Source organism: Perca fluviatilis, chromosome 2 (genome assembly GCF_010015445.1).
Source record: "Perca fluviatilis chromosome 2, GENO_Pfluv_1.0, whole genome shotgun sequence".
Classification (NCBI taxonomy): Eukaryota; Metazoa; Chordata; class Actinopteri; order Perciformes; family Percidae; genus Perca; species Perca fluviatilis.
This window is the reverse complement of record NC_053113.1, coordinates 30,685,638-30,702,534: the sequence shown is the minus strand read 5'-3', so window position 1 is coordinate 30,702,534 and position 16,897 is coordinate 30,685,638. Positions and strand designations below refer to the sequence as shown.

The following is a 16,897-nucleotide window of genomic DNA, read 5'->3' as shown; positions in this document are numbered from 1 at the left end:
CCTGGTCGACAGGTGATCGTTTGACCGGATCTGTGGACATGCTGGCTCCAGCGGGGGGCCACAGCTCCCCCACACAGCAAAGACGTATCATTACAGCTACGGCAGTAAGTCTGCCCAGGTGTGGAAGACCAAGTAGGAGGACAGGGGAGCGGCTGTGACATCCCACTATCTGGACAGTAACTTCCTATGGCAGGCAGATGACACACTTATATATCAAAACACTGTATTAAGAGCAAATTAGATAATGCTAATTTATAACTGAACTACCTGCTGGACACTGCAGGCACTGGATAGTGCACACAGTGGAATAGAAGCCCGGAGGACAGTCATTACACACAGTGTGATCTACGTTGGGCTCTTTGCCAGGCCCACACTATAAGCACATATAAGAGATGAATAAAAAAGAAAGGAGATAAAGCATATGACTGATTAATTTTTAGGCACACTTTACCAACAATTTATAAGGGCAAACTAGACATCCTTCCCTCTTACATAAAACACATTTTAAGACAAAGGATTTGGAATTGAAAAAGTCTGCTGTAGTTACCTTACTAGGAAATCCAGATGTGCAGACAGAATCTACAGGGCATGTCAGACACTGTAGGACCCCCTCTGGGGAATGCTGCCCTGGGGGGCATAAAGAGAGAGTCCCATTGGCTGGATCACATGAGAAACCTGCAGGACACAGCCTACAGTCCACTTTGTCCACTGCACTGATGAGACCTGGAAAACAAGGCTGTAAACATACAGAAATGAGTAAAGACAACAGTACGACCTCCTGTCACACTGCATCAGGGACAATATTTGAGGTATGTAGGTATAAACGTACACGCTGAGGGGAAAAATGTGAAGTGAAGCTTAAGTTGAAGTCCTTATAATTACAATAATAACATTAGTTAATGTTATTACTTCCACCTGTGCTTTGTTTTTTCCTTCTAAGTCAAAATGTTTGATGTGAAAAACGCAACATAATGCAATATTTCTTTGGCTTTCAAAGAAGGGCATAAAGGAAAAGTTTGTTGTATGATGATGGGTTGTTATCCACAGCTGCCTCTTACCTTGCAGTCACTGATACTACTTTTCCCCGTGTAGAGGTTGAATGTTACTCCTGGACATCTATGAGGTGCAGATACATTGCCAGGACAACTATACAACAAATAAAACAAAATAGAGTAATGTAGTATATAACAGTTAAATGTCTGTTTTAAAAAAAATCTTATTTCAAATGATTACATGTGATTAAAAGGAGCAAATTTATTTTATATTACAGTTGCATTGATGTATTTTCATAGTGTACTGTACACAGTAAAATTACACAGGTTAGTCATTTCAAAAATGGTTAATGACTTACAAATGACCAGAGGGACACTCCAAACAAAGCTGGTGGGAGAAGTATTTTCCCTCTGGACACTGAGCAAGGTCTGTCTCTTCAAAGAGGGGGAGGTCTGCACTCCCTTCAGATGATTCTTGCATACATAAATTAATATCATGTCATTAGTTAATATGTATGTTTGACCATCTAGTCAATATGGTTTTGTTTCTTCTTAAATAAGCTTTGTTAAATATACTGTAAACAAAAAAACAACTATATAACTTGTAACAGTCAATGGCTCTTACCTGAGGCAAGTCCAGATTGTGTCAGCAGCAGAAAAATCCATGAAGCTGAAAAACAGAAAAGGTGCATTACATTCCATGAACACATTATCACTGAAGTCCACACTGGTTATTTTTATTGTGTGTATTTCCATTCAAGACTGTTTGGTCTGAGCCTACAGGACAGATTGTTTAAGGCATGAAAGTGAGAGGCCCTCAGTCACTGAAAGTGAAACAAGAGCATGAAATGTGAGTCCCATGTGATTGCTCTAGCTGATAATGGTGTGCGATGATGTTCTGTAACTGTACCTTCCACTTCCATAATGCATGAGTATGTGCTAAGGCTAACCTAGATATTGTGTCTGTGAGTGGATCACTTCAATTATTGATGTTACCTCTGTAATTCAATTAGAGGTTATAAAAAGAAAATATGGGACAGATATGAAAATCTGATGAGTTTCTGGAATCAAATGAATCCACACGCTAACATTGAAAGCTTTATCACAAAGATCCCTTTTGTCTTCAAAGTGTGAGGATTTCTAAATGAATTATTTAACGTTAGTGGAAAATTAACGTCAAGACACATCCTCTGTTTGAGCAGAGAGCGACATCTGCAGATGCAAACCACATTATTGTGTTTTTGTTTTTTTTTTCAAGCCAGGAACAAAATGTATGCTTTGCACTATTCATACATGATTAAAACTTGTTTGATTCAATATGTTATTGTGTCATTTGTGTATCTTCATGTTTGAGAATACATTTTGTTTTTACTTTGCAGGAAGTCAGGTGCAATACATGGAAAGTTATGAATTATTTTTTACACAGCTCTGAATCCTGTCATAGACCACTTCCTGTACCCTTACTAAAGGGTTGGAACATATGTGTGGGTATTTCAGCATTTTTCTGCAGGTGCATGCACCCCCAAACTACGTGAGCACAAGATATTTGATTGCATGTTTTGAGGCAGCAGTAATCAGAATAACAATGATGATCTCAGTCCACTTTACTTTGCTCTTTTTCTGGGTGACACAAGGTAAAGTATAGTCTATATACTCTGTCATTGGACTAGAGTTTAGCAATTAAGTGAGTTAAATATATGTGCATGTATTCCATAATTCATGCATCTATAAAAATGTGCTCTGTTTATTTCTGTAAAGTTAATGTCCTCTTTTTGCAGATTTTGTGAGCTGTATTAATATGAAGATGCCCTTTGATTCCGTGGCTGTAGAGTTAGGTGACTCTCTAACATTGAACTGCACCTACAATTGCTCCAATGGATTTGTTCGTGGCTGTTGGAGTAAAGCATCAGACATCTCTGGCTGTCACGGGACATTAATCAAAGGCAGCTTGTGCACGACGTCCTTTCATCTATCAAATGTGTCCAGTGAAGATCTCAAGGGGAACTACACTTGCTACACACAAGATACAGGGGACCCTCAACTTCAACAGAAAACCGAGCGCATCGTTTTACTGCAACTTAAAGGTTATTGTATGAAAATCAATATAAGATATATCTTGTCTTTGGCAATTCTTTAAGAAAGCAACAAGTAAACATGTTACAAAGCCCAAACTAGATTTAAATTTCAATGGGTTTTTTTGTGTGCCATTTTTTTCAGCTCAAACAAGTGCCCCAAACTGGACGATTACCCCAAAGAGTAAAACAAAAAATGGTGAGGACCTTGATTGTTTTTTTTTATTAAAATGTCTGATATTAAATATTTTACAAATTGTACATTGCATTAGGTTTCATAAATTACTTTTATGTATATATTATATTCTACATGTCTCAGCATCTCTTCCTGCTAAGCCAAAAGATTCAAGTGGAGGTGAGATGCAGTACATAATATTAAGTTTATGAAGGTACATAATGATAAATATTAACAATACAATCCAAGTTAATGTTGTCATTTCCATGTTAACAGGAGAATTTACTGGAATTAAGGTTTTAGCAACAGTTACGGTTGCTGTGGCCATGGTGCTTGCAGCATTGGCCGTTTACCTATGTCTGAACCGGAACAGACAGAGTTGGAATGATAAAGGTGATCACAAAATATTACACTATAAAACATACATTGGCTGTAAAAAAAAGTAAGACTTCTGTGAATAAGAAAATGCACACCACTTCATCTCTATAACATTGTGTTAATATTGTCATACATTCCAGGGGAGCCTGTTGTGTCAAGGTCAGGGTGAGTACAATTTAAGAATGACTATTTGTTTAATTACCTTCAAAAATATGATTTTGCTAAATTCTTTATTTATATGCGCTTGTTTCAGGTCACCACTACCTCCCCACGCTGTCCCCTCACCAGTGAAGGGTAAACAGTTTAAAATATAAAAAAAAAAAATGCAAGAATAAAGTCTCCAAATGCAGTCATGCCATTCATACCCGTCATATTCCCCAGGGTCAAGGTCAACGCAAAGTGAAAGAGTGACTTTGAGGATTCCTACACCAGGTGAGATTATCTCTGGATCAGCAGTACCACCACACTTGTTTTCTAAGTGATCCAGCATCACTGTCTGCAATAAAAAAAGACTGACAATTACTGATATATTAAATATTTTCTTTGGCCCAGATAATGAGAGTGACACTGAGGTTCCATATGCGGACATAATGATCACTGTCCGAGGTGTCAGTACACCAGAGCTCACTCAGGTTGGCTACTTGACTCCTGGAGACCAAAAAGAGGTGAGGGCTGGACTTCTGAATCAATATGTTGGTCACTTCTAAAACAGGTAAATAATGTCTGTTGTTAGGTGGGAATGACTATTAGAACCCAAATGCAGACAGCAGATAGTACTTAAGAGCCAGGAGAGTAAATGATAACAAGGTTTATTAGAATGTACTCAAGTGTGCAAAGTCCAGATTTCCAGGGGGGGGGGCAGATCCAAAATAATGCGAGAAGGAGCAAGGCGGAGCAGGGTGGTGGCGGATCTAGGGAATGGGATTTCTGGCCTTGAGGGAGTCCAATACGGGTCCTTGGCAGGAGTGGAGTGGTGGCAGGAGTCATGTCCAAACGGCAAGCTGATGACAAAAGAAACAGGACTAGAGTTCGAAACATAGGGCTATAACTAAGTAACAAAAGTAGGCTGGAATGAGACAAACTGTGAAAGCTTTGTCTACGATCTGATCTGATGCTGAGTGCAAAGGAGAACAGGTGTACGAAGCAGAGGTTGATTGTGGCTGATGAGAAGCAGCTGGACACCTGACTCCCGCACCCCTGTCTCCACCCTTGCAATTAAGACAAAGAGAGAGAGAGAGAGAGAACAGAACACTGCTACACAGAGGCAGCAGGCCTGACACCATTGTTATGGTGATCTCTTATAGTTTACTGCTGTTTGTTTACAAGGAGGCAGACACATCTCTTAGTAAAACACAATACAATTCAAGAGCACAACAAACAAAATGACCATAAACCCAAATCAACACGTCTCTAAAAACTGATTATAACCTTCATGAAAGTACGGTTTATTGCAGAGGTGCTGAATTAGATTGTATTAGTTTAGTTAGCTAGGTGTTCCTAATAAACTGGCAACTAAATATATATATATTGTTTACATTTTACCAAATTAGTTTACTTTAGTATTGTCATTGATTTCAATGTTGGTTTACACATCTGCAGATTACAAGGGTTAATATAGCTATATGTAAACCTAATAAATTGTTTTGGAGTAAAGCAAGTGGTTGCTTAGAATGCATGTGTTGCTGTCACTGTGAAATACACCATATAATACAACCACTTTTGTCTTTCAGTTGGCCTATCAATGATAATATGAATACAGGGCCTAGTCTCGCTGTGCCATACCTTCCTACACATGGCGCTACAGTCTAACTATAGGAGAGCCCCCCCCGCCCAAAAAAAAGGTCTTAAGACGTTCATTATTCTCAACATGCTAAATTATATGAGTTTTTCTCTGCTTTTCCTCCAGTGGTGGGGAGATGAATCAAGGTCTCAGCTGCAGGCCTCACGTTCAGCTGACAGACTGCATGTCCCCCAGCCCAGAGAAGTCAGCCGCAAGATGAGCACCAACTCTGAGTATGCAGTCATCACATATGCCTGACTGGGCTCGTTGCTGCTGGAAAACGAGAGCGAGGAGAAGAAAAAACACGTCTGTTTTTAGTTATACATGCTACATTTTATCTGTCTTTTTTATTTCAGTAATGCCTTTTTATATGTAACGTTGGCCTTTTTCTTGTGACGTGTTCTATGTTTGTAATGGATCCGCATTTTTATCCAATAAAGCAATTCTTTTCTGTGAGTTTCATGATATTTGAGCCTCGTCAGTGTCCGTAGTTAACGTTACAACCGTTGCCTAGAAACCGTAATCAACAAAACACAGTAACGTTAAAGCTATTGTTAGCTAAAACATTCATAAGTAGCTAGCTAACGTTAAAGGTGGATACGAAGTGCGAGTCATTTCAGGTAACAGGTCTTGCTAACTAATTACTAATGTTTTGACATGTTATAAATCTTGCTAAATATATATGTTATAGCAATTTAGGTGGTGTGTGACAACTACCTAGTTAGCTAACGTTACTCTATTTAACTAACGTTATAAGTTATAGCTAACTAGCTAACGTCGCAAACTTAGACTGTATAATACAGTCTATAGTCACAAACGCTTAGCTTAACGTTATATTCTGTGGAAAGTTCACAGTGTTTAGTTTCTCTACTTAAGAAAGTAAATTACTGAGAAACCCTTCGACTTCTCCTGGTCGGTTATCCCTAGCTAGCTGTCTGTCACAGAAGTTCCGTCCCAGTGTATCCAACAACAACAAAAATGTCAGTACCTTTTTCCAACACTCACCTCCGGGTCCCGCGAGGATTTGGTACCATCCTGGAGGGGCTGGCCAGAGAAGTCCTGCGAGACCAGCCTGAAGATATCCCTAAATATGCTGCACAGTACTTCGATGCTCTTCTCAAACAAAGAGAAGGTAACTGCAACTTACATGTGGTAAAAATGAGACCAATGCCATTAACTGCTGTCAAATAATTGATTGTTGTTCTTTCTTGCAGATAGTGGCATGGACCCTGCTGACTGGGCTGCTAAACTGGAAGATAGATTCTATAACAACCATGCATTCCAGGATACTGCTGTACTAAATCAAAGTCATAACTTTCATCACACCTATAAATCTTTCTTCTGTTTGTCAATACGTGTATTTACCATCACACCTTCTTTTCCCCAACAGCCTAGTCCTGAAAAAGAGCCAGCAACAGAGGTGACCATTTCCAAGTGAGTCTCATCTTATTGTGCTATCAACAGCCAGGAAGATCAGCAGGAGAGGGAGAGGATGGACATGAGGGAAAGAATAGTAACAAGTGACAAGTGAAGAAGTAATGAGAATTTAAATAAGAGAAGTAATGAGAATTAAAATAAGAGAAGAAGTAATGAGAATTAAAATAAAATATATTTTTCATGTTTAATACTTCAAGGTGTACATCTGGAGTTGCTGTGTGAGGTATTCTGTAGATGTGGTTGTTGTTTGTTTGTTTGTCCTGATTAGGAAGATGAGGAAATAGAATTTGGAAGAAAAAATGTGCACAATCTTAAAGGGACAGTTCACCCTAAAATCAAAAATACATATTTCTCCTCTAAATGTAGCGCTATTTATCAAACTAGATTGTTTTGGTGTGAGTTGCCCAGTGTTGGAGATATCAGCAGTAGAGATGTCTGCCTTCTCTCCATAATGGAACTAGATGGTACTTGCTTGTGGAATACATTTTAAAAAACTCAAACAGCAATGCGTCTTTCCATAAATCATGACCCAGTTAACATTACTCAAGATAATCCACAGTATTACCTTGCATAGGAAACATATTCATGAAAGAGAGGTTCATGCTCATGACAGCGCAAGATGTAAACAATGGCATTCTCTTTGGCAGAGCTGGAATGTAATGTTAGCTCAAGTGAGCTAGCAGTATCAGTTAGCTATAAATTAATCTCCCCAAGCCAGCAATGTTAAACCACGAAGGTCTTCTACATGGTGATAAGGTTGGCGGTTGTAGTTCAGTAGAAAGAAAATAGTTCCATAAATGAAACTGCTCACAACCAGGTCTGTGCAATACCTTGAGTAACCAGGTCATGATTTCTGGTGCTTTAAAAACCACAAGCCGAGTTCCATCTGCTTCCATTATATTCGAGACAAGGCAGCTATCTCTACGGACGATTTCTCCAACACTGGGCAACTCACACCAAAACAATCTAGACTGATTAATAGCACTAAAGGTAAGGGGAAAAATATGTATTTTCATTTTGGGGTGAACTGTCCCTTTAAGCATTATAATAGCACAATCACTCAACAGCACAGCCTGCAATGGGGTTGGGACAATCCATTGTCCAAACCTCATGGAAGGTATCATTTTTAAATGCTTGAAATTAATCATACATATGTCAAGGTCACCTGAGTATTGAAAGAACTTTCAGGTTAGCAGTGTCAAGTGTGAGAAGAAAGGGCAGGACTAAAGGACAAGAGGCCAACAGCTGCAGGACGACAGTCACAGTAGCATTATGACTTTGTATTGTTTTCAAGAAGCATCTCTTAAATCACCAATATCACTTAAATTCTCTCCCAGTCATATTGAACATTCATCACCTTAAGTCTTTCATTTTGATTGGTACTTTTTTAGAGAAAAATCATATGAGTCTCAACCTGAAGATGAATCCAGTTATTCAGCGGAACCTTCAAATGTTTCCACCACACAACCTAATGTCTCTGAAGAGCTTGATTTAACTGAAAGCACAGATGAAGAAGAAGAAGATGATGATGATGATGATGATGATGATGGAGAAGATGAAGAAGAAGAAGAAAAACATGATATTACAGAGAAAGGTGTTATTTCAGTGGGAAAGAGACATTCAGAAGACAAATCAGTCAACTTGATCCCGGCTGCAGATGTACAACCAGATGAGCTGAGTGGGACAGAGGAGGAGAAAGACCCAACAATAACTACATTTGATCAAGTTGACAGGACAGCTAATAGAATGGATAGCAGCTCTGCTCCAGACCAAAATATACCTAAGTCTGAGCTAGAGCCCACTGACTTGTTATCATTCAGAGGGATTTCAAATTTAGATGTGTGTGCTCAGGAGTTAGGAATGGCAGAAGATGAGGGAGGTGATGAACAGGAGATTGCAGTTGTAGATGAGGAGATTGTAGACTCAGAAGAAGAGGAAAATGCTGGGGTTGAAGAACCTGTGGAGGTCTTTCCATATTCTGATGTTAATGTGTGTGCTACAGAGCTCAGAGGAACAGAAAGAACAATGGAAGGAGCAACTGCTGATGATACACGTGTCATTGATGAGGACAGCTCAAAACCCCAACCAGAGGAAACTTTTGCACAATCATTGTCCCACTCTGACACCCATGAGGGCAATCAACAAGAAGCAGAAGATCAGATAGAAAAAACAAAGGAGGAGGAAGGACCAGAGACTGAGGCTTCTTCTGGGGGAATACATGAAAGTTTAGCTCATGTAGAGGGTGGTTTAGACAGTAATGTTATAGCAAAGGAGGATTCATTGGTTGAGATTAGCTTTGAAGATGTTCCAGATGTTCAGCAGATTCAAGAGGTTGAGGAGAAACAGCTAGAGGAAGAGGGCTCAGTAGAGGTCTTACAGGCTAACGTATTAGAAACGCAACAGGAGGAAGAGTCAAAAGAGCCTACTGCATTGGCAACAGACCAAAACATATCTAGCACACTAGACCATGATGAACCTGAAATGATTGGAGTTGAAAAGGAAGTTAACTCTGAAGGGGGGGAAATGAAAAGTCAGCACGAAGCATCTGATATAATGACGGAGAAGGTGGACACAAATGATTCTAATTTAAAGGATAGTGATGATGATGATGATGATGATGATGATGATGATGATGATGAGAAGCACAAAGGTGTTAAAACCATCAGCTCAGCATCACATCAGCCCACCAACGAGACAGACGAAGAGAACCCAGAGGATGAAACCGATCACGAAAATGAAGATAATGAGAAGATAAGTGACGGTGAATTTCACCAGGATGAGGATTCTGAAAAAGAGGCAAAATCAAACAACCCTAACTTCACAGAAGATGAGACAACAGACACAGTTGGAGGAGACAAAGAGGACATACATACAGAAGGATATAGTATGGTGGAGGATCAAGAAATTGATGATGGTGGTGTGGAAAATCCCTCATCACAAGTGACCCAGTCAAATATATCAACTGCTGCAATGGAGACGGAGAGTGAAGCTTTAGAGACAAGTGCACTACATCTACCAAAGGAGAACGAGGCGAGTCAGAGAACACCTGTAGAGTCACAGCCAGAGGATACAGTGATAGAAAAAGAGGTCACATCAAAGGAGAGAAGTTTAGAAGCAGAGGAACGTGTAGAAGAAGGAAAGGTTGAAATACAAGAGAAGAGTGATGCAATGTGTGAAGAGGGAAGCATCAGCCCCGCTCAGAGTGTAGGTCGGCCGGCTGCAGACCAGCAAGGAGAGGAGAGGCCACTTGGGTCTGGAAAGGACTCCACAGAGCCTGAAGGCAAGAGTGGTGACAAGGTAAAATGTGATGCTTCTTCTCAATACAGAATATAATAATCCAATATATGCATCAGTAATGCCTCATATTTCACACAATTTTATACGCCTTAACATCATAGATGAACATTTTTGCAATGAGAAAATAGCCCTGATAGTTTACCATTTATGGCCATAACTTGTATGATTTAAATATAATAGAGGCTGTTGCAACTCACCACATCTCCTCCACTTGTGTCAGCAGGCTGAGAATAAATCTTCTTACAGTTTCAGACAGAGGTGTCTTTAGCTACAGTCTTCTCTGCTCCCATTCCTGTCTCAGGTAGCCTATATAAATAAACCCTTCAAGGACGAGTCTGATCAACAGTGCCCCTCTTTTTTTCCGTGGACCCTCTAGGGATAGGGGATTGAAAATAGTTTAGTTTTCTGGATGGCGGTTGCTCCGATAAACTTTGAATGTCATCGAGAAGGTCACAATCAAAATCATCTTAACTGATATGTGCAGAAATGGTAGTTTCAGTCTCAATGTTCACCATAATATGTGTCTTTGTTCATAGGGGCGTGTTCCAGATGCTGTTTGAGGCCTTTGCTCTGCCGCGTGCTCATAAAAGTGTAATACTGCTTCTAGTTCCAATCTCCTCATGGGAGCCACCACAGCCTCCACAGATTGAAACTTAATTCAGTAATCTGTCATCATATAAGACCGACTGGACAATTTGTCTTGTGAATTTAGGCCTTTAACATTTTTACTGCTGTCACAGTTAGCCCTGTCTGATTTGTCTGGACCAAACACACACGGAGGGGAGTGTAGGAAGGGGTACTAAGAGTGTTTCCATGGTAACCCCTTACCATCCTGCTCCCTCTTAGTGCCGTCATGGAATTAATAGGAGATGGTGATGCTGATAGTTGCTAGGCACCATCTCTATCAGCAATCTACCTTAATAGCAGTTTTTAACTGACTGATTAAACAGTAAAACAGCACTTTGTGTATTTGTACGTACCAAACATACAGTGGCAGAAGTGATTTCAGCTGAAACAAAGCTACCACAAAACAGTACAATATATAGGCCATCTAATCTAACAGTGACCTAGCTGCTGTATCTTAGATGCTTTGTCTATTCTTTTTATTTTAATTTCTGTCTTTAATTCACTGTTTACCAGTGCCTGCAATGATATTCCTATACCCTTATCTTCGTTGGAGAATAAATACTGTTAGATACATTAATGATTAGGCTAATATGGGCAGACTAACTACCATGATTGATTACAGTAAACTGAATTACACAGTGGTGATCGTTCCTTCAGATTAACAGTGAATTGATCGATAAAGCAAGGCAGCATTGTGAAATTAAGCGTGAGGATAACTTAACATAGAGAGCGTTAATATCAGATATATAACTCAGATAAATGGATGTTTTCTGTTTCCCTCTCCGTCTTGTCTCTGAGGCTGGCAAAGGAGTGTGGGCGGCCATACCAGCTGGGATCAGAGGGATGGAGAGGGTTGTTAGCTCACTCTGCCTCTAATAAATGTATAACACCTCTGAGTGTAAAACAGTCCAAGATGCTTACACTGTTTTATTTTCATGCTATTAGTAGAATTTAAAGTCAGCATTTATTGTTTATGACCATCTGGCTTTTTACACAATATTTCTAAGTTGGTCATCTGTTTTTATTTGTGGAGTTTAGTGTTGTAACACTGCAACTTGTGAATTTTTATGATGCTCAGTGAATGTGATAGTCACTCTGTGATTTCCTAATTTATATCCAGACTGTATAGTTCATCATTTGCACTTGTTTCAAAACGGTCAAACTTGAAATCACTGAAATAATCTACACATTTAGCATGTTTCAGTTACTTTTCTGAAGTCTTTAAGCTGTGCTCGGTGAATGTTAATGTGAACACAGTAGGTCAGCAGCCTTAATGGGACTGAAAAGATGGAATGCTTGCTGTCATGTTTGTAGGAGGTCTCTCTTTCCCTCCCCCCCCTCCCTTATTCTCTTCCTCTCACTCTGACTGTATGTCTCTCTCTCACTCTGTGCGTGAGCGGGTGTTTCTGAACATACAGTGATTGTTAGTAAGAGCCAGTGAGGCATCTGTATTGTACCGGAGACACATTTAAAGAGAGCTTTGCTTGGTCCACATAGAAATCGAGGCATTCAAGTCATACTAGGTCCGCTCACCTGAAGACTGAAGTCGTCTCTGAGAGTAAGAAATGGACTGTCACAATGTAAGTAGAAGCTTCAGATTAACTTTTTTTAATAAATTAATTTTTTTTATTTTATTTTTTTTAACCACTCATCAGTTTGGTTAATTGGGTAATACAGTTTGTTAGTTACTTATGTTATTTACTAGTGTTTGGTTGCCCTCAAACTGCATACTGCCATGTGTGTTTTTTCCCTTTTACTAGAGTAAAATATATTATGTTAGCCATTTGAATAAGTGTGACTCACACATGGTACATTCTTCACAAAAAGAATAACCACATAAAGTCGTATGTTGCACAGTTTTCAAGCTATTTTTATTATAAGTGGATCATCATATTTCAAATCAATTTGTGTCAGCACAAGTCTAAAGACCCTGATGCAATAAGAACAATAAGACCTGAGAAGGTGTGTAGCCAGCCAATTTCAGTGCAGCACTCCTGTATCTCTGCTGCTGCACAAACACTGGATTCTGGCTGCACAGTGAGCAGTCAGACAGAGAGGCTAATGAATGCTGGCTGAACAGGTGGGTGGTCACACTCCTACACTGGAGGGGTTTCACTGGAGACATGATGCACTGCTTCACCAAGGCAGTGGGATGACAGTGGGCTCGTTCTGTGGGTTGCCTTTGTATGAAATGTCAATCTGTTTCTATAAGCAAAGCACGGGGTGTAGCTGATATGTGCTTGCCACAGAATTTGAATTGGTGTTTACGTAACTTGTCGACAGCCTTGGCACTTTTCTCCTGACACTCTTTGACAAGCCAGAATTTCTCTTTCGCACACCCCCATGTTTCCTTTGGGACAGTGGATGCTGTACTTTCAGTCACTAAACGAGCTGCTGGTGTTGACTACAGTAGCATTTTCGCTGGATCATCCTTTTTCGGCCCAGGTTGCAGAGAAAGAAGTTATTTTGTGCACATTTTTACACCAACCTTATTTCTTATCCAAATAAAAAGCAGATTGCTTTATTTTGTGTAACGAACGATGGTCAATGATCTTATAATCATTAACTGTTGCTCAGTTTGGGAATCATTATGTCAACTAAATGTGCAGTTTTATGGTAAAAAGAGAATAAACACAGCGGACAATGATGATTCATTACAAAATAGGCTGACTCAGACATCAGTGAATTATTTGACAAGAGGAGAAGGGGAGAGAAAAAAGGAGGCAATGTGGGTTAGTGACCTCCTGAGAGCCCCGTTGAAGTCATGTAATAAGGGTGAGCCACTCTGCAACAAGCGCACATTCCTCTCCGTCTAATAGATAGTGTTGTAGCATATACAGTTAACAAAATATGGTATCGCAATCTGTTGAGGGTTAGATTCTTCCACCCATGTTCCAGGGGGAAAAAAACATCCACATATGACCATGTAATATGCTACCCTTCTGTGATAGACTTCTGGTCCTCTCTGCAGGAGGAGTGCAGCCGGCCCCAGGAGGAGGAGGACATCATGGACATCCCCCTGGATGACCCCGAGGCCAACAGGGCTGCTGCCAAGATCCAGGCTGGCTTCCGTGGACACATGACCCGTAAGAAGATGAAGCCGGAGGACAAAGCAGAAGGGGAGGAGGTGAGCAGCACTGGGGATGTGCTCAACGGCAGCGAGGGGGGCACAGGTTAGTGGTGTAGAACCATGGGATAAGGTCACATAATGCCATCAAAGAGGGCATTATGGCTGGTGACTGTAAGGATGGTAACAGAGTCTCCCATCAGGAGCTGTAACCACAGTAAGGTGACGGAAGGTAAGCGATGGAGAGCATAAGTTGCTTATTTGACTGTAAACAGACATAGAGTTAGAACCATTCAAGATTCTATTTAAAGAAAATAACTATTATAGCATAGTTTGATGTTCCGCATGTTGTTGGTTGAGCATAAGATTTCTTCAGGTGTCCCATAATAAGATGTTCGAGGGAAAATGTCAAACTGATTTACCATTATACACACTAGAAGAAGAAACCATTTAAAAGCTATATGGAATTAAATACACCTATTAGAGGCCCTTATTGGTTTTCCCAAGTGTCATTACTGCAATACATAACCGAGTGACTCATTTAATTACCCCGTACAGTCTCCGGCAGCAGATGATGGAATATCTCAATTAATTACTCTGTTAAAGGGGTTATAAATGAATCTCTTGATAGATGTGCTGTTAAATCGCTAGAGAGATAAGATGTATGTCAGAGTTCACTTCACCTGGAAAATGTCAAGTTACATTCTCACAATGGTAAACATGTTTTTCTAGTTTGTATTTTATTCAACTGTGGACGAGGAAACGGTTTCAGAATTCAGTTTTTAGTCCAAAAATGGTTTGCTGTTTTCTCCTGAGGGCGTCAAGTGTTTCAAGCAAACACTTTTTTATCTCTGAAAAGGACAAAAGAAAACAAAGTCATTGTAGTATAAAATTGTACTAAGAACTAAGAAGTAAGACAACGCTTTAGATTCCCAGCCCTCAAAATCTCACCTTTTCCTATAAGACAAAGCAGCATTTTCTTTGGGGATGTGGCTGACACAAGGGATGCTCTTCAATGATTCTCCTTAACCCAGTTGCTGGCTGCCTTGCATCCTTATGTAGGATATGTATTTATAGCTCCAGGTGCATTAGGTACAGTATATGCTTCAGAGGGCCAAGCAGAATTAATGGAGCTGTCGGACTGGAACCATGCATTCCCTCCCATTGGGGAAGACCCCCTTTTCACAATAGAATTGGGTTTTTGAGCGTATCTGTAACGTAAGCCACGTTCTCAGCATTACAAAATATGTCAAAACTTAGAAATTAATTCTACAAACAGATATTTGCATGATGGAAAGTTTCACCTCCTTTGAAAATGACTTCTCCTTAAGCAGCAACTCAATATGAAGTTTTCTTCAAGTGTGTTTTTTATAATAGAGCCACCAACAAGTATCCTTACAGTTTGTGACTATGCATTAGAGCCTTTAACCTTGACGATAAGAGCCTAAACAGAAACAGTTTTTTCCAGGCTCTGTATTTAACTACGCCTTGCCTGTTTCTGTTTTTAGAGACAGGAGGATCGGGGGCAGTAGAGAGAGACGACACATCTGTGCCAGAGCAGTGACGCCTCGGTCCTGACCTGGATGAAGAGAAAGAAGGGGAAGCAAGGTAGCGAGAGATGGCTGACATAAGCTGGCTGGGCTGGCTTTCAGGCACACGTTTTTACCCCAGGAGTCTTTTATTTTATTTTATTTTTCTTCAACACAAATTAGCAGTAGAGAATGAACCGACAGTTTTGAGGGTGTGTTATGTGAATTTTCGTGAACTTTAACACTCCTTTTCTGCTTCTTCAGCAGTCTCATCAGTACGGATGTCTTTGACCCAGAATTTGCAACTCACTGCATGTACTTGTGAAACTTCTGGTAGTGTGCTAGTTTTTAGATGATGATCTGTGAATGTGATAAATGAATGTCCTCTAAATGCTAAACAGGGCTTATTGTTGGATGGATCAGTTCATACCATCTGTGTATAAACCTTGTAAGCATCCGCTTTAGACTTTGCGTATTTAGTGGCTTCAATTATTTATTTTGCATTGTTAATGATGTGCTTGTATCTTGACTTTTATTTACCTATTTGACTTGCTTGCAAAAAATATTAAAACATCAGAGAAGAGAAGTAGCTATGTATGTTCTATTTATTCTAAGTTAATTAATTCAGACTGCACCTCAATTTTCTTTTTGATCACATGATAAGTATGTTCTCTTTTCACCTATTCAAGCATTTTCTATAAATCTGATCTTCCAGAACAGTAAGCATGCAGTGATTACACTTTTTTTTTCTTCTCCAGATGCATTTGGTACAGCTTTCCTTTGAGACATTACTTCAATATGCTCTGTCGTTGTGTTGGTGGATTTGACTTGTTTGACGTATGTTAAATCAGGTGTGTGAAATTTATTATCATAGTTTTCAGAGTCGTGTGCTAACTAAATGAATGGTACCTTGCTGAACTTTGCTGTAGAGTCATGTCATTACACTAATAAATCCACCTTAAATACACAATGAAATGTCTGTTTTAAACTTAATTCAATCAGGTTAAGTAAGGTTTGTTTCAAAGAAACCTTTTATGTTGTCTGTCACTTCCATTTCTATTCCTCAATGGTAAAGTTGAGATTTTTGTACAACATTACAGCAGCCAAAGCTGCCCTTTTTTCTTTTGTCACTGCAACATAAGCAAGGCTGCTAATTAGAGAGAGCAGTTTCCATGAAGCTAAAGCAATGTTTTGTCTCCCGCGTGGCTCTCTTGCACAAGGAGTCTCATGAATAATTCATTACATAAAACTGTGCATTTCTCATTTTACAACTGCCAATTACACTAGACAAATTAGTTGGGGTTTTACTCATACTAATAGCTATTAGATAGGGCTGTTTAAATAATTAGATTGTACGCAAAGCCTGGATGCATTAAATATTTCATCCTATCAACAGTGCATTGTTGTGAACAGCTACAGAGTGATGTGTGCACCTGTTGGATATTTGGCAATACTTTTTTTAATCTATCTATCTTTATTGCAATAAGGCTGTTTAAATCACAAAAGACACAACACAATTTGTGCTTCGTCTTATTTTGCTTCA

At 39.6% G+C, this 16,897-nt stretch overlaps 2 protein-coding genes across 3 annotated transcripts; both read left to right on the top strand.

The window, feature by feature from the left end:
• The first annotated feature begins 2,513 nt into the window (after positions 1-2,513).
• LOC120549642 lies at positions 2,514-5,853 on the top strand. 2 transcript variants are annotated; one of them, XM_039786691.1, is made up of 10 exons: positions 2,514-2,626; positions 2,771-3,076; positions 3,210-3,263; positions 3,384-3,419; positions 3,516-3,632; positions 3,758-3,782; positions 3,871-3,911; positions 3,999-4,049; positions 4,170-4,282; positions 5,524-5,853. In XM_039786691.1, exons 1-10 carry the CDS (start codon positions 2,578-2,580, stop codon positions 5,653-5,655), a joined length of 924 nt encoding a protein of 307 aa, XP_039642625.1. In that variant the 5' UTR covers positions 2,514-2,577; the 3' UTR covers positions 5,656-5,853. The 2 variants fall into 2 exon arrangements, with proteins under 2 accessions (XP_039642625.1, XP_039642632.1); XM_039786698.1 differs by having other exon boundaries at positions 4,170-4,329; positions 5,524-5,637.
• Positions 5,854-5,905: 52 nt separating this feature from the next.
• spa17 (sperm autoantigenic protein 17) lies at positions 5,906-16,324 on the top strand. The gene is made up of 8 exons (XM_039789017.1): positions 5,906-6,017; positions 6,329-6,529; positions 6,612-6,691; positions 6,788-6,831; positions 8,226-10,162; positions 12,322-12,338; positions 13,730-13,931; positions 15,334-16,324. The coding sequence occupies exons 2-8, from the start codon at positions 6,376-6,378 to the stop codon at positions 15,387-15,389; spliced, it is 2,490 nt and encodes an 829-aa protein (XP_039644951.1). The 5' UTR covers positions 5,906-6,017; positions 6,329-6,375; the 3' UTR covers positions 15,390-16,324.
• Positions 16,325-16,897: the final 573 nt, after the last annotated feature.